The sequence below is a fragment of the Amblyraja radiata genome, chromosome X (assembly GCF_010909765.2).
Source record: "Amblyraja radiata isolate CabotCenter1 chromosome X, sAmbRad1.1.pri, whole genome shotgun sequence".
Lineage (NCBI taxonomy): Eukaryota > Metazoa > Chordata > Chondrichthyes > Rajiformes > Rajidae > Amblyraja > Amblyraja radiata.
Window position 1 is genome coordinate 7,701,021 of NC_045999.1, and position 26,102 is coordinate 7,727,122.

Consider the following 26,102-nt stretch of genomic DNA (forward strand, 5'->3'; position numbering starts at 1 on the left):
CGCACGCCAAAGAGGTAAAGACGTACATGTTTGGATGCTAATTGGCTTGGGATAAATGTAGATTTTCCCGAATGTGTGTGAAGGATAGTGTTAGTGTGCGGGGGTCGCTGGTCGGCACGGGCTCGGTGGGCCAGAGAGCCTGATCCCGCGCTGGATCTCCAAACTAGGCTGAAGTAAGACTGGTGGTGGGGACATTTGAGTAGAGTTTGGGGGGAAAGGGCTTCACCCACCTTCCTCATCCAGACAGCAGAAGGAGCAGGAAGCTTTCTGGAATGAAGAAAGCTCACAGTTAGAGAGAGGGGGAGAGAGAGAGAGAGGGAGAGAGGGAGAGAGAGAATGGAGAGAGAGAGAGGGAGGGGGGAGAGAGAGAGAGAGAGAGAGAGGGAGAGGGGGAGAGAGAGAGACAGAGAGAGACAGAGAGAGACAGAGAGACAGGGAGACAGGGAGACAGGGAGAGAGGCAGGGAGAGACGGAAACAGAGACGGTGACAGAGGGAGACAGAGAGGGAGAGGGAAAGGGAGAGAGAGGGGCAGGACAGAGAGGGGGGGGGTTAAGGCAGAGGGGGAGGCAGGAATGGTGGGGTGATGGGTAGGAGGGGAGGGGTGGAAGTTGGAGGGGGGTGGGGGTGGGACAGGAGGGGGGAAAGAAGTCAAACGGGGGGGGGGGAGGGGCAAGGGTGGTAGACGGGGCAGGAGGGGAGTGGGGGGTAGAGGTCGAATGGGGGGGGGGGGGGAAGAGTGACTGACCTTGAACTCGTATCTGTACACCCGCAGCATCCAGGAGGGGCCGAACACCTTGGCCAGGTAGGAGGCTTCGTTACTAGGGAGGGCGAGAGCAGCGAGACTGAGCCGGGCAGCCGCAAGGTTACAACGACACAGAGCGGGACAGCACAGGGACAGGCCCTTCGGCCCACAGCCTCTGTGCCTTCTCTTTTGTGCAGAGGGCCGTGCGTTCAGAGGGGGGGGCGAGGACCAGCAGCATCATCACCAAGGACCAGTCTCACCCCGGTCACTCCCTCTTCTCCTCTCCACCATCGGGCAAGGGGCGCAGAAGTGTGGAAACGCACACACACACCCCCCCCCCCCCCCCCCCCCCCAGATTCAGTGTTTAAGAAGGAACTGCAGATGCTGGAAAAATCGAAGGTAGACAAAAATGCTGGAGAAACTCAGCGGGTGAGGCAGCATCTATGGAGCGAAGGAATAGGTGACGTTTCGGGACGAAACGTCACCTATTCCTTCGCTCCATAGATGCTGCCTCACCCGCTGAGTTTCTCCAGCATTTTTGTCTACCTCCAGATTCAGGGGCAGTCTCTTCCCAGCTGTTATCAGGCAACTGAACCATCCCACCACAGCCAGAGAGCAGAGCTGAACCACAGACTCTCTTGGAGACCTCAGACTATCTTTAATCAGGCGTTACTGGCTTTGTCTTGCACTAAACGTTATTCCCTTTGTCATGTATCTGTGCACTGTGAATGGCTTCATTGCAAGCATGTCTAGTCTTCCCTGTAACAGGATAGCACGCGACAGAAAGCTTTTCACTGTACATTGGTGCAGGTGACAACATCAGGAAGCATAGCAGCATGGTTTGGGAACAGCTCCATCCAAGATGCATAGTAGATGCACAGAGCCTCTTGCTCAGAGTAACCTAGAAAATAGGTGCAGGAGTAGGCCATTCGGCCCTTCGAGCCCGCACCGCCATTATTTGCCTGTCGTTGAGAATTTACACGGAATGAAAATAAAGAGCTTCGATGGTCCGACGTTCGAGGCTACAGGAAGCTGTGGAAGGGGAGGGGGCTTTGCGGGAGCCACATATCGTGACAAGGGTAAACCTCAGAGCAGAGGGCTTTGACCGAGAATGCGAACAGGAAGCCAAATTGGGGCAGCCCTCCAGCCCACATTCAGCAAGCTGACTCGTGCAATCTCCAGACACGGGCGCCTCTGACAAAGTGCGGAGTCATGCATTTTGGTCGTCGGAGTAAAGGCATAGACTATTTTACAAATGGGGAGAGAATACAGAAATCTGATGTGCAACGGGACTTGGGAGAGCTGGTGCAGGATTCCCAAAAAGTTAATTTACGAGTCGAATCGGTAGTAAGGGAGACAAAGGACATTTATTTCAAGAGGGATATAATATAGAAGAACAGGGATGTAATGCTGAGGCTCTATAAGGTGCTGATCAGACCGCGTTTGGAGTATTGTGAAGCCACAGTGGAGATGCACACTCTGCCAGATGCAAGGTACCAGATTGAGGATGGGTGCAGTCATGGTGCCAGGCTCAGCCTGGTAAGTGTAGGAAGGAACTTCAGATGCTGGTTTAAACCGTAGACAGACAATGCTGGTGTAACTCAGCGGGTCAGACAACATCTCTGGAGAGAATGGATGGGTGACGTTTCAGGTCGAGACCCTTCTTCAGTCTGATCAAGTGTCAGGGGTTATGGGGTGAAGGCAGGAGAACGTGGTTAGGAGAGATAGATAGAAACATAGAAAATAGGTGCAGGAGTAGGCCATTCGGCCCTTCGAGCCTGCAACGCCATTCAATATGATCGTGGCTGATCATCCAACTCAGTATCCCATCCCTGCCTTCTCTCCATACCCCTTGATCCCTTTAGCCACATCTAACTCCCTCTTAAATATAGCCAATGAACTGTGGCCTCAACTACCTTCTGTGGCAGAGAATTACAGAGATTCACCACTCTCTGTGTGAAAAATGTTTTTCTCATCTCAGTCCTAAAAGATTTCCCCCTTATCCTTAAACTGTGACCTCTTGTTCTGGACTTCCCCAACATCGGGAACAATCTTCCTGCATCTAGCCTGTCCAACCCCTTAAGAATTTTGTAAGTTTCTATAAGATCCCCCCTCAATCTTCTTGAGTAGGTTAATCGAGAACCAGAGGACAGCTTAAGGTGAAGGGGATAAGATTAAATAGGAATCTGAGGGGTAACCTTTTCATACAAAGGATGGTGGGTGTATGGAACAAGCTGCTAGAAGAGATAGTTGAGGCAGGGACTATCCCAATGCTTCAGAAGCAGTTAGACAGGTACATGGATAGGGCATGTTTGGAGGGATATGGACCAAACGCGGGCAGGTGGGACTAGTGTAGATGGGACAATAGACAATAGGTGCAGGAGTAGGCCATTCGGCCCTTCGAGCCAGCACCGCCATTCAATGTGATCATGGCTGATCATCCCCAATCAGTACCCCGTTCCTGCCTTCTCCCCATATCCCCTGACTCCGCTATCTTTAAGAGCCCTATCCAGCTCTCTCTTGAAAGCATCCAGAGAACCTGCCTCCACCGCCCTCTGAGGCAGAGAATTCCACAGACTCACCACTCTCTGTGAGAAAAAGTGTTTCCTCATCTCCGTTCTAAATGGCTTACCCCTTATTCTTAAACTGTGGCCCCTGGTTCTGGACTCCCCCAACATCGGGAACATGTTTCCTGCCTCTAGTGTGTCCAAGCCCTTAACAATCTAATATGTTTCAATGAGGAGCCCTCTCATCCTTCTAAACTCTAGAGTGTACAAGCCCAGCTGCTCCATTCTCTCAGCATATGACAGTCCCGCCATCCCGGGAATTAACCTTGTAAACCTACGCTGCAGTCCCTCAATAGCAAGAATGTCCTTCCTCAAATTAGGGGACCAAAACGGCACAGGTGTGGTCTCACTAGGGCACTGTACAACTGCAGAAGGATCACGGGGAGAACGTGCGAACTCCACACAGCCAGCACCCGTAGTGGGGATCGATGGTGGCAAGTTGCCCAACGCGGGCGAGTTGGGCCGAAGGGCCTGTTTCCGCACTGCATCGCTCTATGCATCTATACACTAAACTGAAGTAGACGTACCAGGCAAACAGGACACAGCAATACATGACGGCAGCTCCGATGATGGTGATCATCTTCCCCTCCGCCTGCTCCCCATCCGTTCCGACACTCGGGAAGCAGATGCTGATATTCTGCCCCTGAAATTCCACTGGGAGAAGGAGAAGGAGGAGCAGGAGCAGAGAAACGTCAGCAAGCTGCAGACCCCCAGCCACGTGCCCCCCAGCTGAGGGGGTAGACGCCAGCGGTAGAGTTGCTGCCTCACAGCCCCAGGGACCCCGGCTTCCATCCTGACTACGGGTGCTGTCTGTACGGAGTTTGCAGGTTCTCCCCGCGACCTGCGTGGGTTTTCCCCGAGTGCTCCGGTCTCCTCCCACACTCCACAGGTTTGTTGGTTAATTGGTTTGGTATGAATGTAAAATTGTCCCCAGTGTGTGTGTGTGTGTGTGTGTGTGTGTGTGTGTGTGTGTGTGTGTGTGTGTGTGTGTGTGTGTGTGCGTGTGCGCGTGTGTGCGCGCGGGGATCGCTGGTCGGTGCGGACTCGGTGGGCCGAAGGGCCTGTTTGTGTGCTGTATCTCTAAACTAAACTGAACTAAACACTGTTGGCGCGCCGGCCTTCAGGGGAGCCATTAAACCAGGCGTTGCCCGCACCTCTGATGGGCCAGGAGCAGGCAGTTGCTTCTTCTGCCTCCAGAGATGGTTGTGGTGGGGATGGGATCAAAAGAGCAGGTGCTGGAGAGGACGGGACAGACAGTGTTACTGTTCTGTCACTTTGTGAGTGGGGGTGTGTGGGGAGATGAGGGGGGGGGGGGGGGGTATGGAGAGCAGAGGGAGAGGGTGGATGACGGCATGGGATAGGCAGTGGAGGTGGGATGAAGCTGTGGGAGGCCGGAGTGGGGAGCGGAAGGTGGGAGGGAGGGAGGGAGGGAGGTTGGGGAGGGGGGTGGGTGACGTTGCTGTGTACTGACCTGTCTCTGGGGGCCGGCTGGAGAGGGCGGAGAAGGTCAGGTACATCACGTAGCAGCTGATGATGGAAGCCTGCAGGAGGCCTCCGTGGGGCTGCCCTGGAACCAGAGACAGGAGGCCGGGGTCAGCACGGGGCAGAAACCCGGGCCCAGGCCTGGAAACGTGACCCCGGCCCACGGCAACATGACCCCTGACCCCGGCGACACGACCCATGACCCCGGCGACACGACCCCTGACCCCTGCGATACGACCCCTTCCCACGGCAACACGACCCCAGCCCCCGGCGACACGACCGTGGCCCATGACGACGAGGCCTGTAACAACTCTCACCAACTTCTACAGATGCGCCGCGGAAAGCATTTTATGGGGATGCACGGCATCACAGCACGGTCTGGGAACGGCTCCACCCAAGACTGCCGGAAATTGCAGAGAATTGTGGACGCAGCCCAGACCGTCGCACAAACCAACCTCCCTTCCATTGACTCCATTTATACCTCACGCTGCCTCGGTAAGGCCAGCAGCATCATCAAGGACACGTCGCACAGGGTGGGGGTGGGGGGTGGGGCAGGGGGGTTGGCGTGGAGGGGAGATGGCCACGCTGTGGTACCCACTGGGCTGTACGCAGGAGGTGCTGGACAGCACGGACACCAGGAAGCAGAGGCTGAGGTTGAGAAGGAGGAGCCCCTTGTTGAGGGTGCAGCCCGCTGGGTGGGTGTAGAACCTGTACATGAGGGAGAAGGCCATCATCGCCATGATGTAGAACAGCAGGGTCACCGACAGCACAGCAAGACTCCATAGCTTCTTGTCAGCCGCGCCCGTCATCCTGCAGGGGAACACACGCACACACACATGTACACACGCACACACATGCACGCACACGCACAGGCACACACACGAACATGCACATGCACACACACAAACACGCACACACAAACATGTACACAGGAACACGCACACACACACAAACATGCACACACACAAACATGCACAAACAAACATACACACGCACATGCACACGCACACACACACACATGCATGCACACGCACACATACATGCATACACACGCACACACACATCCATACACATGCACACACACATGCATGCACATACACACAAACATGCACACACAAACATACGCACGCGCACACACACACACACACACACACACACACACACACACACACACAGTGAGAGCAAGTCCAATGTCAACACCCGAACCACCCTGACCCCAGCTCACTCCTTCCCCCACTCTCAGAGATGTACAGCATGATGTCATGAGTGATAGCAGCAGAATTAGGCCATTCGTCACACCAAATCTACTCCGCCATTCAATCATGGCTGATCTATCTCTCCCTCCGAACCCCATTCTCCTGCCTTCTCCCCATAACCCCTGACACCTGCACTAATCAAGAATCTATCTCGCTCAGCCTTAAAAATATCCGAAGGTAGAAAAATCGAAGGTAGACAAAAATGCTGGAGAACCTCAGCAGGTGAGGCAGCATCTATGGAGCGAAGGAATAGGTGACGTTTCTGGTCGAGACCCTTCTTCAGACTGATGTGTGTGCGGGTGGGGGGGGGGGGGGAATAAGAAAGGAAGAGGCGGAGACAGTGGGCTGTGGGAGAGCTGGGAAAGGGAGGGGAAGGGTTGTCTGATGACTTCTGAAGCTTGGTAGATGTTAAATATAGTCCTTATTTTGCACAATAATTGGCCACAATGTACAGTAAAGAGGGAGGGATATGGGTGGAAGACGACAAGGGGGAGGGGAGAGAGGGAGAGTAAACCTTCCTCAAAGTTGTCCGATCATACAGTCCCAGGGGAGAGACAACATGGATCAAATACAGAGAACAGCTTGAGGGTCCCACCCCCTCCAATCTGGACCTCCCACTCATTGTTCCACCTCTGGTGTAGATCCCAGGCTCTGAGCTCCGGCCCCTGAACCTCTCTCTCTGCCTCTCTCCCCCCCCTCCCCCCCGCCCAAGGCCGTTCGCAAGACCAAGTCTCTGGTCACAAGCCCCCCCCCCCCCCCCCCCCGGTCCAGTGGCCCAGCAACAAGGTATTCTGACCGCACTGTGGGAATTGCCAACATCACCAAGGCTCACGGTGAAGGGAGGCTGTTGTTGGTGCATTGGCCCGGCACCGGGCCAATGCACCAACAACAGCCTCCCTTCACCGTGAGCCTTGGTGATGTTGGCAATTCCCACGGTGCGTCCAGAATACCTTGCTGCTGGGTGCGTTGGTGCTGAGGCCCGGCCACGGTGGGTGGGGGGTTGGGGGGGTAACTGTCCGGAAAACTCACCAGTTCTTGTTCCAGAAGTGGGCGAAGACGGTGATGAGAGAGAGTTGCATCAGGATGAAGAGAAGGGCTCCGGTCAGGCCAACATATCGCCACACTGCACCATCGCAGGGGAGGCAGCAACACCATCGCATGGGAGGCAGCACCACCATCGCAGGTCCACATGCAACGGGTCCATGAGGCAACACCGTTGCACGGCAACAGGGTACAAGGGGAGTGGGGAGAAAAGAAAAACAAAAAGTTGAGTTAGTAATGTAAATACGACCCCATAGGTTTAAGCAGCAGGTGGGGGGGGGGGGGGGGGGAGGGGGACCCCAGAACCAACCTCAGCCCCAGCCCCTAGGGGGCGATACGCTACTTGACCGCCAAGGCTCTTTGGGACGTCCCGGCTCACACTAGTCGCACAAATACATCTCCAAGCTGAATGCAACTCACTCCAAGCTGAATAAACACACCGCTGCCTCACCTGGGTCCCACCCCAGCCTCAAGCGCTGTCTGTGTGGAGTGTGCACGTTCTCCCTGTGTTGCTTTCCTTAGGGGAGGGCACCGGTAAATGTGGAGAGAGGGGGGGGGGGGGTGAAGTAGTGGGGGTAAATGGGGAATTAATAATAATAATAATGGATGGGATTTATATAGCGCCTATACTCTAATACTCAAGGCGCTTTACATCGCATTATTCATTCACTCCTCAGTCACACTCGGTGGTGGTAAGCTACTTCTGTAGCCACAGCTGCCCTGGGGCAGACTGACGGAAGCGTGGCTGCCAATCTGCGCCTACGGCCCCTGTAAATGTAGAGGGGGGGGGGGGGGTTAGTGGGGGAATTAGGGGAGGGCACCGGTAAATGTGGAGGGGGGGTGAAGTAGTGAGGGTAAATGGGGAATTGGATGAGGGGGCACCGGTAAATGTAGAGGGGGGGAATTAGGGGAGGGCACTGGTAAATGTAGAGGGGGGGGGTTAGTGAGGGAATTAGGGGAGGGCACCTGTAAATGTGGAGGGGGGGGGAGTAGTGGGGGTAAATGGGCAATTAAGCGAGGGGGCACCGGTAAATGTGGAGGGGGGGGGAGGGGTGGGGGGTAGTGGGGCAATTAGGGGAGGGCACCAGTAAATGTGGGTTTAGGGATATTTGGCCAGATAAACCCCATGGCCAGTGGATTTGGTTCATTGAACTGGCGCTCTGCAATGCTGTGAACTATATTGTGCACTCAGTAGTTTGACCTGATTGTATCTGTGCATGGAATATCGGATCGGTTTGAATAGCGTGCAAAGCTGAACTTTTCAGTACACGTGAGAAAAATGAACGTCAACCCTGTGCTTTTTTATACACCAGTCGGTGCCGGTGTGCGATGCGATCCTTGCTGTTGGTATCTTTGGTTGATTGATGGCCAGATCATCTGCTAGGCGGCACGGTGGCGCAGCGGTAGAGCTGAAAGCCCTGTCCCACTGTACGAGTTCATTCAAGAGTTCTCCCGAGTTTCCCCTGATTCGAACTCGGAGAATTACGGTAACGGCCGCTCGTCGGTACTCTGGGGCTCTCGTAGACATTTTGTCAACGTGTTGAAAAATCTTCACGAATCTTCCCGAGCTGACCGCGTTTCCCGAGTACCTGCCGTTAGCGTTAGGAGCCGCTAAGAGACGTCCCCGAGCTCCGACGTACCCGCTACGTACATTCTACGTGCTTACACGAGTTTGATTTTTTTTTTAAACTCGGGAGAGCTCTTGAATGACCTCGTACAGTGGGACAGGGTCATCACAGCGCCAGAGACCCGGGTTCAATCCTGACCACGGGTGCTTGTCTGTAGGGAGTTTGTACGTTCTCCCCGTGACCTGCGTGGGGTTTCTCCGGGTGCTCTGGTGTCCTCCCACACTCCAAAGATGTACAGGTTTGTAGGCTAATTAGGTTGGTATAAATGTAAATCTTCCCCAGCGTGTGTGGGATAGTATAAGTGTGAGGGGCCGAAGGGCCTGTTTCTGCGCAGCATCCCTAAACCAAATATGCCAATGCAATTATCTATCTATCCCAAGACAATATCTCAACTGTACAATACAACTGAGGATGCTCCTCAAACAGCTCACCCCCTCCATGACACACTGGTCAACCTGAGGAGCACCTTCAGCAACAGACTGGTTCCACCAAGATGCAGCACAGAACGCCACAGGAGATCCTTCTTCCCTGTGGCTATCAAGCTGTACAATTCCTCCCCCTTCTGTCGTGGGATAGACTGACTCTCCTCCTCCCCCTCCCTAGTTGTGCTGGTCAGAATAAAGCCTTTATGTGATGGATAAATATCATAGAAACAGAAATAGGTGCAGGAGGAGGCCTTTCGGCCCTTCGAGCCAGCACCGCCATTCATTGTGATCATGGCTGATCATCCCAAATCAATAACCCGCGCCTGCCTTCTCCCCATATCCCTTGACTCCACTAGCCCCTAGAGCTCTATCTAACTCTCTCTTAAATCCATCCAGTGATTTGGCCTCCACTGCCCTCTGTGGCAGGGAATTCCACAAATTCACAACTCTCTGGGTGAAATTTTTATTTCTCACCTCAGTCTTAAATGACCTCCCCTTTCTTCTAAGACTGTGGCCCCTAGTTCCGGACTCGCCCAACATTAGGAACATTTTTCCTGCTTCTAGCTTGTCCAGTCCTTTTATAATTTTACATGTTTTTATACGATCCCGCCCCTCATCCATCTATTGGCCAAAGCAGCTGAGACATTCCCACTGTATGGAGTTGTTATGCCTGGAAACAGGCCCTTCGGCCCGTTTAGTCCGTGCAGGCCGAATGGACATATTGGCCTTGCCCCTTTTGCTTGCATTTACACCATTCCCCTCCTATCCATACATCTGTCCAAATGCCTTTTGAAAGTGGTAATTGTACCCAGTGCTATAGATCCCTCTGCCAGCATAGAACACTCACCGTGGAGAAATGATTCATCAGGAATAAAAAAGGCAGCTGCTGAGAACCCGACGAGGACCAGGAACTTCAGAAACCAGAAGCTGCAGAGAGAGAGAGAGAGAGAGAGAGAGAGAGGCAGATTTGGATCACAGAAATGACTGAGACACTACATTTAGAAAAAATAAGGCTTGTTTTGGCTGATAAATCAAGTTCAAGTGAGTTTATTGTCATGTGTCCCAGATAGGACAATGCAATTCTTGCTTTGCTTCAGCACAACAGAATATAGTAGGCATTGACTACAAAACAGATCAGTGTGTCCATATAGGGAGGTTTCACGGCAGTCGGGTCACGACCCATGACCCGTACTGTTGCTACGCTACTCCAAGTGGAGTACACGCGATGAACTGCAGGTAGGCACTTACCATTGATTCCAGCGTAGCGGGCCCGTTAAAACCCGCTGAAATTGTCCATTTTTGCGCTGTAAATAATTATGGAAATTGGGATAAGTGTGTGAGACATTTAGCTTACTTCAGAATTCCAAAAGTGAGGAGAAATGACGGTAGATAGAAACGAGAGCTGAAGGGACAACAACAGCCAGAGTGCTTGGCGAACATTGGCCGTTTGCTCATCAACAGTAAGGCATTATTTGTGTTTTTTCTTGATTCCTTTGGCATCTAAAAAGTTTCAGAAGTGATAAATCTGGCTGTAATTTTTTTTCATCGCCCATGGTTCTCGTGGGTTTTTACATACAAAATGAAAACTGAAGAAAAATTTACAGCCAGATTTATCACTTCTCAGAATTTTTAGATACCAAAGGAATCAAGAAAAAACACAAATAATGCCTTACTTGATGAAATGCAGTGAGCAAACGCGATAATGTTTACCAAGCACTTTAGCTGCTGTAGTCCCTTCAGTTCTCGCTTCTCTATACCTTCATTTCGCTTCACGTTTGGAATTCTGAAGTTGGGTCCATGTCTCTCACACTTACCCCGTCTCCCACAATTTGTTTCAGTGCAAAAATTCAACATTTTGGCGGTTTTTAACAGGTAGGGAAGTACGCGTTTCTAGCAATAATAACATATACCGAAGAGTGAAGGATTGTCTTCAGTTTGAATTTAGTGGATCCGTTGCATCGAGCCCTTTTGACCCCAGGACTTCGTGCAACCACCCTATACATTGAATTATATATATACCACACACACACCACACAAACACCAAACATAATAAGCAGATAAAAATACAATGGACAGTCACTTCAATCAGTGTGGAATATACACACATTAATAATTAAAATGTAAAGTTCCATAACAGGATAATTGGTTATTAATAATTCAAAGTTTTGTCCGAGACCAGGTTTAATAAGATGGAGGAAGCTGACTAACAGCTGAGGCCCACCTGCAATCCGTCTGTTTTTTCTTTCTTTTTGTTCCTTTGCATGTTTAGTTAATTTTGTTTTATTTAATTGTGTGGGTGTGTGTTGTGTGTGTGTGTGGGTGGGAGTAAACATGTTTTGGTCCTTCATTAGGGGATGCGACTTTATTCTGTATATTTTACAGCCCCGGAGGTTAGAAGAACTGCAGGAAGAAAGGGACGGTGATCAGGAGGGACGGAGATGCGATGAGGGGGGATACGGATCCGTCTCCCCGGACAGAGGACAGAAGACAGAGAAAGAGGAGAAACAGAAGATGGCAAAGGGGGGAGAGGTAAGACTTGAGAAAGCAGCGGCCAAGAGGAGACACGACTTGGACCCGGAGCTGTAGTGGCGGCAGCAAGCAGCGGCAGCGGAGACCCGACTCGGCCCCGGAGCTGTAGCAGCGACAGCGGAGACCCGACTCGGCCCCGGAGCTGTAGCAGCGGCAGCGGAGACCCGACTCGGCCCCGGAGCTGTAGCAGCGGCGGCAGCGGAGACCCGACTCGGCCCCGGAGCTGTAGCAGCGGCGGCAGCGGAGACCCGACTCGGCCCCGGAGCTGTAGCAGCAGCGGCAGCGGAGACCCGACTCGGCCCCGGAGCTGTAGCAGCGGCGGCGGCAGCGACCACCCGTGGAGTTTGAACCGGCCGTTCACGGAGCACGGTTGAGCCGCGGGATTTACCATCACCCGGTGGGGTCACCCGCCTGGATCGCCTCGGCGCAGAGGGAGAACAAAGAGGGAAGAGACGGAGACTTTAAGATTTTGCCTTCCATCACAGTGAGGAGGTGTTTGGTGAACTCACTGTGGTGGATGTTAAATTTGTGTTGATTGTGCGATTTTGTCATTTTTAATTCTATGTATGTCTGCAGGGAAACGAAATTTCGTTCAGACCGAAAGGTCTGAATGACAATAAACAAATCTAATCTAGTCTAATCTAATAGCCTGATGGCTGTGGGGAAGTAGCTATTCCTGAACCTGGTTATTGCAGTCTTCAGGCTCCTGTACCTTCTACCTGAAGGTAGCAGGGAGATGAGAATCAGACCAATTCTCCAAAACATGGTCTCCTTTCACTGAATTTCTTCAACAATAGAATGGTCAAACACAAATTTAAAACCGATGCTTGGGATGGGTGAGCGGGGGGGGGGGGGTGGGAGGGGAAGGATAGTGGGGCATATCTCCGTCTTTCTCTTTCCTTTTGTCTCCTTCGGCAGTTCAGGGGTCTTTTCTTCTCTCTTTTTTGTGTTTTTCTTCTTTCTCTTCATTCCTTCCTTTTTACTTTTTTTCCCCCCGATTCACTTATCAGTTAATAAAATGTTAAAAATGAAGCTGTACGAGATTTGTATAATTGTTGTGCCGATTGCTTTATTCTTGTACAATAGCTTCTAATAAAATAGAATTGTTCCTAGACTCAACTCCTCTTGTTATGAAGGCCAATAGGCCAAAACTGCACACTATACTCCAGGTGTGGTCTCACCAGGGCCCTGTACAACTACTCCTATACTCAACTGCTCTATACAAACGCTGGGAGCATGACGACGGGATACAGTGAGTGAAAACACTGGGTAAGGGGTGCACTGGTAACACTGTCATGTATAAGCACTGGGAACACTGGGAGGGAGAGGTACAAGCATTGGGAACAGAGGGCTACAGACACTGGGAAGGAATACAGGCATTGGTAACACTGGAAGAGGGGAGTCCAGCGCTGGAAATCCTGGGATAGAGAGGAGTGTACAGGTGAATGAAACACTGGGAGATGGAATACAGGCACTGGGAACAGTGTGGGGGGGGGGGGGGGGGGACATTGAATTCCCGTTACCCGTTGTGAATGAGCGCTCTGTAATCGCGGCTGGACTTGACGTTGAGCAGGATGACACACAGCAACAGGTAGAAGCAGGACGTCCCGAAGCACAGCCTGTAGACGGACGAGTAGCCGATCATCTTGTCGCAGTCCGAGCCCGGCCGCAAGTGCTCGCACAGCACGGCAAAGAAAGGCACCTGGGGCAGAGGGGAGGAACGGCACCGTCTCACGTCAGGGCCCCAGCAAGATGCCCCCCCCCCCGTCCACGGACTCCTCCCCACCCAGTGCCCCCCCCGCCAGAAAACCAGAAAACTCACAAGCAAAATTACCCCATTTCAGCCATGATCATATTGAATGGCAGTGCTGGCTCGAAGGGCCGAATGGCCTACTCCTGCACCTATCTTTCCATGTTTTTTTTCAGAGTGAAAGGCCTGGATAGAGTGGATGTGGAGAGGATGTTTCCACTAGTGGGAGAGTCTAGGACCAGAGGGCACAGCCTCAGAATTCAAAAGGTGTACCTTTAGAAAGGAGATGGGGAGGAATTTCTTTAGTCAGAGGGTGGTGAAACATAGAAACATAAAAAACAGGTGGAGGAGGAGGCCATTTGGCTATTCGTTGCGATCATGGCTGATCATCCACAATCAGTAACCCGTGCCTGACTTCTCCCCATATCCCTTGATTCTGCTAGCCCCTAGAGCTCTATCTAACTCTCTTTTAAATTCATCCAGTGAATTGGCCTCCACTGCCTTCTGTGGCAGAGAATTCTACAAATTCACAACTTTCTGGGTGAAAAAGTTTTTTTCTCATCTCAGTTTTAAATGGCCTCCCCTTTATTCTTAGACTGTGGGGATCGCTGGTTGGTGCGGACCCGGTGGGCCGAAGGGCCTGTTTCCACGCTGTATCTCTAAACTAAACTACAATCCAGCGAGTATAGGCCCAGTGCTGTCAAACGCTCATGATATGTTAACTATGTCTGGGGTCAGAAGGCTCTGAAACTGCGGCAGCTGTCTGCATTTCCATAGCACCCACTCCAACATCGTTGTGGAACCACATCCACTCTATCCCTAACAGAATTCAACGCAGAACACACTGGGACAGGCCGTCTAAAGCTCTGTCAAAGAGGGCGAGTTTTAAGGACAGAGAGTGGGAGAAGATGTTTGGGGCAGGGAGAAATTTAGAAACATAGACAATAGGTGCAGGAGTAGGCCATTCGGCCCTTCGAGCCAGCACCGCCATTCAATATGCTCACTGTTTGACCTGTTTTTACAAAATGTTAAATGGTCAGCTCGACATAGACTACAAGATCTACACCAAACCCAAACCAATTAGGAGCAGACGAGGGCATTCGATCCAATTTGTGATCCCAGCTACAAAGACAGATGTGTACAGCAATTCGTTCTTCCCCCGCACAATTAAAGCATGGAATAATCTCCACCCTACTATAGTTACCCAACCAGATGCAACTAAATTTAAAGTAGCACTTTCTTCCCAATAACCCTTTCTGGCTTAAGCCCTCCCTTCACCACCTCCAGTTTAAATTCCATTTGGAATATTTTGGAGGACCAAGAAACCAAGAACCAAGATGATCATGGCTGATCATCGAAGATCAGTACCCCGTTCCTGCTTTTTCCCCATATCCTTGGATTCCATTAGCCCAAAGAGCTCTATCTAACTCTCTCTTGAAAACATCCAGTGAATTGGCCTCCACTGCCTTCTGTGGCAGGGAATTCCAGATTCACAAAAAGGTTTTCCTCACCTTGGTCCTAAATGGCCGACCCCTTATGACCCCTGGTTCTGGACTCCCCCAACATGGGGAACATTTTTCCTGCATCTAACGTATCCAAACCATTAAATTTGTACCGGTTTGTCTGACGGTGGTGGAGGAAGCTCAGAGAAGAGCGAGAGTGTGGGACTTGAGGACCTCACAGAACTTTAGACTTCAGAGCTACAGCTTAGCGAAAGTTTAGAGATACTGAAACAGGCCCTTCGGCCCACCGAGTCCGTGCCGACCAGCGATCACCCGGTTCTCTAGTCCGATCCTACACACTAGGGACAATGTACAATTTTACCCAAGCCAATTAGCCTACAAACCTGCACGTCTTTGGAGTGTGGGATGAAACCGAAGATTTCGGAGAAAACCCACGTGGGTCACGGGGAGAACGTGCAAACTCCGTACAGACAGCGCCGGTAGTCGGGGTTCTAACCCGGGTCTCCGGCGCTGCATTCGCTGCAAGGCAGCAACTCTACCAATGGGCGCCACCGTGACTGCCCATGGGGCGGGAGGGGGTTAGAGAGAGAGTAGAGGGGCTGGAGGGGGATTAAACTGACATGAGGGGGTGCAGGGGCCAGGGGTTGCTGGAGGTGGTTAGGGAGGGTGTAAGGGCAGGGGATGTAGTGGTTGGATGGGGATAGAGGGTGCAGGGGGTGGGAACAGAGGGTAAAGGTGTGAGCTGAGGGGAGGGGGGGGGGGGGGGGGGGGGGGGGGGCACGGAAGGTTATACTCACTCTCTTCCGCACTAACTCTGCGACGTTCCTGGACATGAGCAGACAGCAGCCGGTGGAGCTGACGATGTGGTAGAAGGTGTACATGAGCCGGGTGCCTGACGACACCTTGATCCCCGGCAGGAAGGGGGCAGCAGAGCGAGCAAGGGCTGGCCCACAGCAGCAGCACATCTGCCCGGGGCGGAGAGAAGGGCGGTGAGGGAGGGGGGACAACGCCATCGACACCCCCCACCCCCGCACTCAGCCCATCCACCCCCACCCCCCCGCACTCAGCCATCCCACCCCCCCCCCCCCCCACCCCGCACTCAGCCCCATCCCCGCACTCAGCCATCCCACCCCATCCCCCCACACCAGCCCATCCAACCCCACCCCCCCGCACTCAACCCTCCCAACCCCCACCCCCCCTCACTCAGCCCATCCACCCCCCCCCTCGCCATCAGCCACACCCCCCGCACTCAGCCCCCCCACCCCCACCACCCCCCTACTCAGCCCATCCCACCCCAACCCCCTCGACTCAACCCCACCCCACGAACACTCCAACCACCCACCCCAAACCCCCCGACTCCCAAAAGCCCATCCACCCCAACCCTCGCACTCACCCACCCCCCCACACACTCACCCATCCACCCCAACACCTCGCATAAGCCCACCCCCACCGCACTCAGCCATACCCACCCCCACCACCCGCACTCAGCCATCCCACCCCAACCCCCCGCACTCAACCCCCCCCGAAAACTAAAACCATACACCCCCACCCCTCGCACTCCAGCCCACCCCCCCGCCACTCAGCTATCTCACCCCACCCCCCCCGCAATCAGCCCATACCACCCCTACCACCCCAGCAATCGCCCATAACACCCCCACCCCCCGCATCAACTCATCGACCCCCGCACTAGGCCCATACCAACCCCACCCCCCCGCAATCAGGCCCATCCCACCCCACCCACGCACTCAACCCATCCCACCCCACCCCCCCCCCCCCCACCGCACTCAGGCCATCCCACCCCCAACCCCCCCCCGCACTCAAACCCATCCCACCCCCACCCCCCCGCATCAGCCCATCCCACCACCAACCCCCCGCACTCAGCCCATCCCACCCCTCCCCCCCACTCAACTCATCCCAACCCCTCAACCCATCCCACACCCTCCCCCACCCACCCCTCCACTCAACTCACCTCCCCACCCCACCTACTGATCTACCCTCCTCATCCCACCCACCCCGATCCCAAATTCATGCCCACACCCCTACCACCCCCCCCACCCGCAACCCACCTGACTAATCTCCCTCCCACCGACAGATCCTTACGCAACCCTCCACCGACCCCCCCCCCCCCCATCTCTCGACCCACCAACTCCTCACCTCCCACCCCTCACTCGACCTGACCCATCACCCCTCACCTCCCCCCTAAATTAGAACACATGGTATTGGGGGCAGGGTATTGACATGGATAGAGAACTGGTTGGCAGGCAGGGAGCAGAGTAGGAGGTTCCTTTTCGGAATGGGGGGCAGTGACTAGTGGGGGCCGCAAGGCTCGGTGCTGGGCTCCCCAGTTATTTACTATATATATATTCACGATTTAGACAAGGGAATTAAATGTAACATCTCCAAGTTTGCGGATGACACAAGCTGGGTGGCAGTGTGAGCTGCCAGGAGGGTGCTACGAGGCTGCAGGGTGACTTGGATAGGTTGGGTGAGTGGGCAGATGCATGGCGGATGCAGTTTAATGTGGATAAAAGTGAGGGTATCCACTTTAAAGGAATTAAAGGATGGACGAACAAGTCAAAATAAATGTAATCCTCACAGTTCCCCAGCTGTGGAAGCTCACTCACCCTCCCACCCACTCCCTCACCCCTTGCTGTTCATGCCACCAACACCCACCCCCGCTCCCACCCTCCCCAGTCGTACCTGGGCTCGGAGGCAGCGTTCACACATCGTTCCGTTCCACTTCCAATGTCACGGTGCCCTCAGGCCCAAAGCTCCCTGACCGAGCCCCCGGCTCCCAGTCGGTGGGTGGAACAGCCTGGGGAGTCCCAGCACCATGCTGCACCCAGACCGTAGTAATCACACCCCTCTCCTCTCCACTCCAGCACGCAGCTCCCCGGCAGAGGGTCGGGTCCTGTTGCCCGAAGGTTTTTTTTTCTGTGGTGTCTGCAGATTCCGATCGCTCGCTCGGAATGTCAAACCGGCTTAGCCAATGATTATCCGCAAATTCCCCGGCTTATACCATCTTACGGATGAAATAGACCTTGTGGCGAAGGCTTTAAAAAACCTCAAACCTCACCTCTCTGACCCAGAGGCAGGTTTGAGTGTTGTTCCGCCTTCTGCCTGACCTGTTTGCTCACTGCACAACGACACCAAACACTGGGATTTTGTCCTCTCTGTCCCGGGCCTCCTCCATTGCCAGAGTAAAACCACATGCAAACTGGAAGAACACCCCATATCCCCAAACCCAACATTGTTATGGACATTGATTGAGGTAGTTGAGGCTGGGACAATCCCATCGTTTAAGAAACCGTTGGACAGGTACATGGATAGGACAGGTTTGGAAGGTTATGGACAAAGCACAGGCAATTGGGACTAGTGTAGCCTTGACATTGTTGGCCAGTGTGGGCTAGCCTTGACATTGTTGGCCAGTGTGGGCGAATTGGATCGAAAGGTCTGTTTCCACACTGTATCACTCTACGAAGACACAAAATGCTGGAGTAACTCAGCGGGACAGGCAGCATCTCTGGAGAGAAGGTATGGGTGACTTTTCGGGTCGAGATGCTGCCTGTCCCGCTGAGTTACCCCAGCATTTGGTGCCTATCATCGATTTAAACCAGCATTTGCAGATTTTCTTCCTACAGAGTGATTGATTGAGTTCAATGATTGAAAGATATAGCATGGGAACGGGACCTTCAGCTGACAGAGTCCAAGTTGACCATCGATCACCCGCTCACAGTAGTTCTGTGTTATCCCACCATCTACGAAGATAGGCAGAGGGGGAGGTAGTGTAGAGGAAGCAGGCACTCTGCAGGAGGACTTGGGACAGGTTGGGAGAGTGGGTGAAGTGGCAGATTTAATACAGCGTAGCAAAGTGTGGAGCCAAGCATTTTGGTCGTGGGAATAAAGGCATAGACTATCTTTTTTTTTTTTTAATGGGGAGAGGTTTCAGAAATCAAGATTCAAGAGAGTTTATTGTCATGTGTCCCAGATAGGACAATGAAATTCTTGCTTTGCTTCAGCACAACAGAACACAGAAGGCATGAATCGCGGATGCAAAGGAATTTGGGAGCGCTGGTGCAGAATTCCCAAAAGGTTACTTTGCAAGCGGAATCAGTAGTGAGGAAGGCAAATGCAACGCTAGCATGTATTTCGAGAGGACTAGAGTATAAAAACAGGGGTGCAATGCTGACGTTTCGGGTCGAGACCCCTCTTCAGAGTTCTTCCCACGATAAGTGATGAATACAGGGGTTGGACTGCTAGCATCACCAAACATGGAGTTTAGAAGAATGAGGAGGGGGGAACCTTATTGAAACATACAGATTAGTGAAAGGCTTGGATAGAGTGGATGTGGAGAGGATGTTTCCACTATTGGGAGAGTCTAGGACTAGAGGTCACAGCCTCAGAATTAAAGGACGTTCTTTTGGGAAGAATTTCTTTAGAGGAATTCATTTAATGGAATTCATTGCCACAGATGGCTGAGGAGGCCAAGTCAGTTGATATTTTTAAGGCAGAGATAAATAGATTTCTGATTAGTACAGGTGTCAGAGGTTATTGGGAGAAGACAGGAGAATGGGGTTAGGAGGGAGAGATAGATCAGCCATGATTGAATGGCGGAGTAGACCTGATGGGCCAAATGGTCTAATTCTACTTCTATCACTTATGACATGGCATGGGTCGGGCTCAAAAAAGATTCTGTAGATGTTGAAATTAAAATTTAAAAAATTAAAATCAGCAACCTCTGTGTTGAAACACGGTTAATATCTGAGGTCAATGAACTGTATTAGAACAAAGGCTTGGGCTACGAAGGCGAGCTGGGAGCGAGGGGAGGCTTGTATGTCTGAGCTGATTCTCAGCCATTCTATGTTCATGGCAGATGGACACAAAGTGCTGGAGTAACTCAGCAGGTCAGGCAGCATCTCTGGAGAGAAAGGATGGGTGACGTTTCGGATGGGAACCCTTCATCAGACTGTCAGGATTCTGCCCAGGCAATTTACTCCCCACAGTAGAACCTAGAACAGTACATCACGGAAACAGGCCCTTCGGCTCACAATGTCTGTGCCGACATGATGAAAAGACCATCAGGTAAATGCCACTGTGGTACCTGCCTCAACCACCACCCCTGGCAGCCGCTCACCACCCTTTGTGTACAGAAACCCAGTGCCGAACATGCACATAATCCATATCCCTCCATTCCCTGTATATCCACGTGCTCGCCCAACGTTCTCTTAGATGCCACCATCGTATCCGCCTCCTCCACCACGTCGGGCAGCCCGTTCCAGGCACCCACCATCTTTGTGTAACCAAACTTGCCCCGCACATCTCCTTTAAAACTGTGCGGGCCGAATGGCCAACTCCTGCACCTATTGTCTATTGGCTCTATAAAAGATGGCGGAGTCAGGGGATATGGGGAGAAGGCAGGAACGGGGTACTGATTGGGCATGATCACAGTGAATGGCGGTGCTAGCTCGAAGGGCCGAATGTCCTACTCCTGCACCTGTTGTCTATTGTCTAACACCACAAAGCTATGTACTCCAGTATTTGCTTTCTCTGTCCTGGGAAAGAAGTTCTGACTGTCTACCTTACCTAGGGCTATCAGTGTAGGCTCAGAAACATTTGTCCACACACAGTGACACAGCCAAGACATGCTTCAGAGTGAGTTGGTGATTTATTAGTTCAGGTTTGAAGTCTTTTTGACCTTTTCGCATCTGGAAGGCGATGCCTTCGTCAGGATTCAGCCGTGGGTGACAAGCAGCGCCAGCACAGAGCACCGTGTGACAGGGACCCTCGCGATCCTGTCGCCTAACGGTGCAACGGAGTTTAAACAGCTGGACCTGCCCTGCGGCCCCCACACTCTGCTCACGCCGTGTCCCCAGTCCTTCAAGGCCTCCTCCGCCTCCCAAGCCGTCCAGGGCCCAGGCAGACGACGCTCTCCCGCGGCCTCAGTCCGTGAGGGCGATCAGGGCCTCGACCACATTCCCCAGTGCTCCCTCGAGGCTGCGCTCGGCCCGCATTCCGAGTGATCTCCATCTCGTTCATCTGCCGGAGAAATGCCAGAAGTTCCCAGGTTTGTTTCGCGCCCTTCACAGTAACACGGAGCAAAGCAACGAGCTGGAGGGGACCCCGAGTGGCGTGCGTGTGGGGGGAAGAACCGCAGATTTTGGTTTAAATCGAAGACAGACACAAAATGCTGGAGTACTCAGCGGGGACAGGCAGCCTGCTGAGAGAGAAAGAATGGGTGACATGTCGGGTCGACTGATTCAGGGGAGTGGGCGGTACAGAGATAAGAAGTAGTTGGAGACTTTAAGAACTGGCAGGGAGAACTGGGCTGAGGGAGTGGGATGGAGAGAGGGAAAGCAAGGGCTACTTGAAGTTAGAGAAGTCATGTTCAAACTGCTGGGGTGTAAGGAGGGAGTTAGATATGGCCCTTGTGGCTAAAGGGATCAGGGGGTATGGAGAGAAGGCAGGTACAGGATACTGAGTTGGATGATGAGCCATGATCATATCGAATGGCGGTGCAGGCTCGAAGGGCCGAATGAACTACTCCTGCACCTATTTTCTATGTTTCTATGTGAGCTACCCAAGCGAAATATGAGGTGCTGTTCCAGAGATGCTGCCTGCCTCGCTGTGTTACTTCAGCATTTTGTGACTATCGTGAATGCCAAGTGATGCACTCAACAACTGCAGTGTTGCTGAAGCCACCGCTGGGACTGGGAGCTATGCCAACACACCAACTGGCTCTAGAACATAGAAAACACGGCACAGGAACAGGCCCTTCGGCCCACCCTGTCTGTGCCGAACATGATGCCCAGTTAGAACGGAGATGAGGAAAAACTTTCTCACACAGAGAGTTTTGAATCTGTGGAATTCTCTGTCTCAGAAGGCGGTGGAGGCCAATTCTCTGGATGCTTTCAAGAGAGAGCTAGATAGTTCTCTTAAAGATAGTGGAGTCAGGGGATATGGTGAGAAGACAGGAACGGGGTACTGATTGTGGATGATCAGCCATGATCACAGTGAATGGGGGTGCTGGCTCGAAGGGCCAAATGGCCTACTCCTGCACCTATTGTGTATAATTGATGTCATCCTTGCCTGTACATAAGTCCAATCCCTCTCTTTCCCTGCACTTTCATGTCACCATCTAAAACATTCTTAAACGACACTATCGTATCTACCCTCCACCACCCCCCTTGGCAATGTATTCCAGGCCCCCACCACTCTCCACGTTACAAAACTTGCCCAACACATCTCCATTAAACTTCGCCCCTTAAATTTCCACCCTGGGAAAAAGGTTCTGACTGTCCACCGTATCTATGCCTCATAATTTTATATACGTCTATCAAGTCCCCCATCACCCCCCCCCCCCCCCCCCCCCCCGATATTCCAGAGTAACTGTTTTAAAGAATAAACTGCAGATGCTGGAAAATCGAATGTATACATAAATGCTGGAGAAACTCAGCGGGTGAGGCAGCATCTATGGAGCGAAGGAAATAGGCAACGTTTCGGGTCGAGACCCTTCTTCAGATCAAATTGACGGAGACTGAAGAAGGGTCTCGACCTGAAACTGGGAAGGGAAACGGAAGGAGTTACATTAACTCAGTTTCTCCAACTCCTGCTAGATGGAGTACAGAGGCCCAATGGGCCAAACAGGAGGCACCAGGCAGGAGCAGGGGGAAAACATCTGTGCAACAACCAGTTGGACCTGACACTTGGGACTCGAGGGCGCGTTGAACAACCTGCACGGGACTTTTAAGAGTCACGCAGCATGTAAACAGGACCTTCGGCCCACCTTGCCCACGCCGACCAACATGTCCCATCCGCACTTACTATGAGCTCCACGTCTTCCTTCTTGATGATCACTTTTGCCAGCTCCTTCTCCCTGCAGAACAGAGAACAATCGTTACCAGCTCCTCAGCAGCTCGACGACCTTTCCTGCCCGCCGCGAGCTTCGACCCGCAGTCACGCCCAGAGCCATGGGGGAGGCGGAGCTGGAGCGGGGAGGGAGGGAGGGAGAGACTTGGAACAGCGCTCATGATGAGAGGTAAGTGGCTGCATGGTGGGGTGCTTGGAATGCACAGGGGAGTGTGTGGTGTGCTGGTGAGATGGAGCGACTTCAAGCCCAGGATCACTAAAAAGCTGCAGTAGTTTCACTGACAGTGAAGTGGAGGAAATGTACAGATTCAGAAGAGGCCAGGGGGTGGTGAATCTGTATGATTCTTTGCCGCAGGTGGCTGTGGAAGCCGTCAATGGATATCTTTAAGGTAGAGATAGATCGACTCTTGATTAGTATGGGTGTCGGGAGGAGAAGGCAGGAGAATGGGGTTTGGAGGGAGTGTTAGATCAGCCATGTTTGAATGATGGCCTAATTCTGATCCTAACAAATAAATAACTAACTGTACATCGCAGGGATTGAATGGCAGAAGTCTAAAGTGAGGGTAAAGAATCAATGATCTTGGAGTTAGAAGTCGAACAGCGGGGGAGAGACAGATGCACAATGCCGACAGCACAGTATCCAGCCGGTAGAGCTGCTGCCTCACGGCGCCAGGGAACCGGGTTCAATCCTGGCCTCGGATGCTGGCCTGTGCTGAATTTGCACGTTCTCCCTGTGACCACGTGGGTTTCTTCCAGGTGCTCTGGCTTCCTCCCACATCACCAAGGCGTGCAGGCTTGTAGGTTAATTGTCCCATGCAAATTGCTCCTAGTGTGCAATGAGTGGATGTGAAAGTGGGATGATGTAGCACACATGAGAACGGGGGGGTGGGTCGATGGTCGAAGGCAGTTACAAAATACAGGAGTATCTCAGCGGATCAGGCAGCATCTCTAGAGAAAAGGAACAGGTGACATTTCGGGTCGAGACCCTTCCGACGTGGACTCTGGTGGGGCAAAGGGCTTGTTTCCATGCAGTAACTTTTGGGACGGCAGATGGCACAATGGGCTAAGTGTTCGGCTGGCAACCGGAAGGTAGCCGGTTCGAATCCCGCTTGGAGTGCATACTGTCGTTGTGTCCTTGGGCAAGACACTTCACCCACCTTTGCCCGTGTGTGAATGTGTGTGAGTGATTGGTGGTGGTCGGAGGGGCCGTAGGCGCAGATTGGCAGCCACGCTTCCGTCAGTCTGCCCCAGGGCAGCTGTGGCTACAGAAGTAGCTTACCACCACCGAGTGTGACTGAGGAGTGAATGAATAATGCGATGTAAAGCGCCTTGAGTATTAGAAAGGCGCTATATAAATCCCATCCATTATTATTATTATTATTATCTTTAAACTGAAGCACAATGCTGTTTCTTTTTTTAGCAGTGGGCTGAGTGAGGACAGGGGGTGGGAGCCTGGTGCCAGGGGCGGGGTTGAGAGTTACAAGAACCTACAGAGGGTGCACTCCGGGAATGGTTCTTCAAGCTGGGACCTGTATTCTGTTGCCCCAGTACCCCTCCCCTCTCCGCGCGAGCCGGTGATCAGTGTGAGATGCTGCCGCCGCACAAGTCAACCACAGACGCCCACCTTTCCTGTTTGGCCTTCTGTTCCCGGGATCTCCTGTCTCCAATCACGGACATTGCCTGGGGAGGGAAAAAAACGGATCATAACCTGCAATCAGTGAATCAAAATATGGCCCACATCCCACTGGGCGCTCCCAGTCCTTCCCCTCCTCACCTTATCCCAGACCCAACACCTTACCCAAGACAGGGACGGGGAGGGGGAAGGAAAGGGGCTATATTAGAAAGGGGCTGTATTAGAAAGGCGCTATATAAATCCCATCCATTATTATTATTATAAAAGCAGGAGAGATGGGGATGGAGATGAGGGAGGCGGGGCAGAGAGGGAGGGAGAAAGAGAAGGGAAGAGGCGATGGGGAGAGAGGGGGACGGAAGGATGAAGGGTGAGAGAGGGAGGAGGGAGATGGAGGGGGGGGGGATGAGCGAGAGTGTGTGAGGGGAGATGAGGGAGTGTGAATGTGAGGGAAGAGAGGATGAGTGAGTGGAGGGGGAGTGAGTGGGGAAGGAGGACGATGGAAATGAGTGTGATGGGGGAGTGAGGGGACATGAGGGTGAGTGAGTGGGGAGTGAGTGAAGATGGAGGAAGTGGGAGAGTGAATGAATGAGCGAGTGGGGAGGGTGGGAGCGCGGGGGGAGTGAGTGGGAGAGTGAGAGTGAGTGGGACATGAGGGTGAGTGAGGGAATGGGAGAGTGAATGAATGAACAAGTGGGGGAGGGTGGGAGTGAAGATGGAGGGGGGGTGGGAGAGTGAGTGAGGGGAGATGAGGGAGAGAGGATGAGTGAGTGGGAGGGAGGGGTGTGTAGGAGGAGGTAGTGAGTGGGGAGGGAGGATGATGGAAATAAGTGTGAAGGGGGAGTGAGGGGACATGAGGGAGAAGGAGAGGGTGTGAGGGTGAGTGAGTGGGGAGTGAGTGAAGATGGAGGAAGTGGGAGAGTGAATGAATGAGTGGGGAGTGAAGATGGAGGGGAGAGAGAGTGAGTGGGGCATGAGGGTGAGTGAGTGAGTGAAGATGGAGGGGGGGGGATGAGGAAGTGAGTGGAGAGTGAATGAGAGAGTGAATGAGCGAGTGAGTGAGTGGGAGACAAGATGGAGGGGACATGAGGGCCATTGAGCGAGAGCCCGCGGGTCTCACCGTCTCCAGGTCGGAGCTGAGAATCTCCTTCTCCTCGGCATAGTCGGTGACGCGCTCGAGGTCGGCGGCGCCGCTGTCGTGTTTGCGCGGCTTCTCCGCCGGCCGCTCCGTCTCATCGTTCTCCAGATCCAGGTCCCCGTCGGCCTCCGCCATCGCCGCCTTGCCCGCCCGCCCGCCGCAAAACGTCACCGCGCTGTGGGGTAAACGTCACCGCGCCGCCGGTCCCCACGCCCCCCCCCCCCACCGCAATCGCCACGCCGTTGGGTATACGTCACCGCGCTGGTGGGTATACGTCACCGCGCCGCCGGGTGGCCCTCCACGCGGTGGGGGCCAAAGATACTATAGGTGGGGGCCGCACGTCACCGCGCTACGGAGAACACGTCACCGCGCCGCCGGGTATCCCTCCACACTTTGAATGCCTTACGTCACCGCGCTGGTGGGTATACGTCACCGCGCCGCCGGTCCCCACGCTCCCCCCCCCCACCGCGATCACCACGCCGTTGGACGCACGTCATCGCGTCCGCCGCGCCCGCGTCCACGCCAGGTGGCGCTGTGGCCGAGGGCCGGAGTCCATGCGGCCCGTCCCACCCATCCTAGCCCCC

General features: G+C 53.3%; 2 protein-coding genes across 2 annotated transcripts; both read right to left on the reverse strand.

Moving 5' to 3' along the window:
• Window positions 1-222: 222 nt before the first annotated feature.
• On the reverse strand, window positions 223-15,843 carry serinc4 (serine incorporator 4). The gene is made up of 9 exons (XM_033014824.1): window positions 15,682-15,843; window positions 13,195-13,373; window positions 9,990-10,069; window positions 7,078-7,171; window positions 5,391-5,602; window positions 4,782-4,877; window positions 3,838-3,964; window positions 747-819; window positions 223-267 (listed from the first exon to the last, which is right to left on the reverse strand). Exons 1-9 carry the CDS (start codon window positions 15,763-15,765, stop codon window positions 223-225), a joined length of 990 nt encoding a protein of 329 aa, XP_032870715.1. The 5' UTR covers window positions 15,766-15,843.
• A 4,687-nt stretch (window positions 15,844-20,530) lies between these two features.
• On the reverse strand, window positions 20,531-25,692 carry hypk (huntingtin interacting protein K). Its single transcript, XM_033014881.1, is given in 5 exon segments — window positions 20,531-20,889; window positions 20,891-20,920; window positions 22,706-22,757; window positions 24,375-24,430; window positions 25,501-25,692. Coding segments are annotated over 5 exon segments (357 nt in total). The 5' UTR covers window positions 25,654-25,692; the 3' UTR covers window positions 20,531-20,823.
• Window positions 25,693-26,102: the final 410 nt, after the last annotated feature.

Coding starts and splice junctions, on each gene's coding strand:
- serinc4 (XM_033014824.1), bottom strand. CDS start 15,765: ATGTACACCTTCTACCACATCGTCAGCTCCACCGGCTGCTGTCTGCTC. Junction 4,878..5,390: donor CACCTCCTGCGTACAGCCCA/GTGGGTACCACA, acceptor CTCTGGTTCCAG/GGCAGCCCCACGGAGGCCTC. Junction 268..746: donor TGTACAGATACGAGTTCAAG/GTCAGTCACTCT, acceptor TCTTCATTCCAG/AAAGCTTCCTGCTCCTTCTG.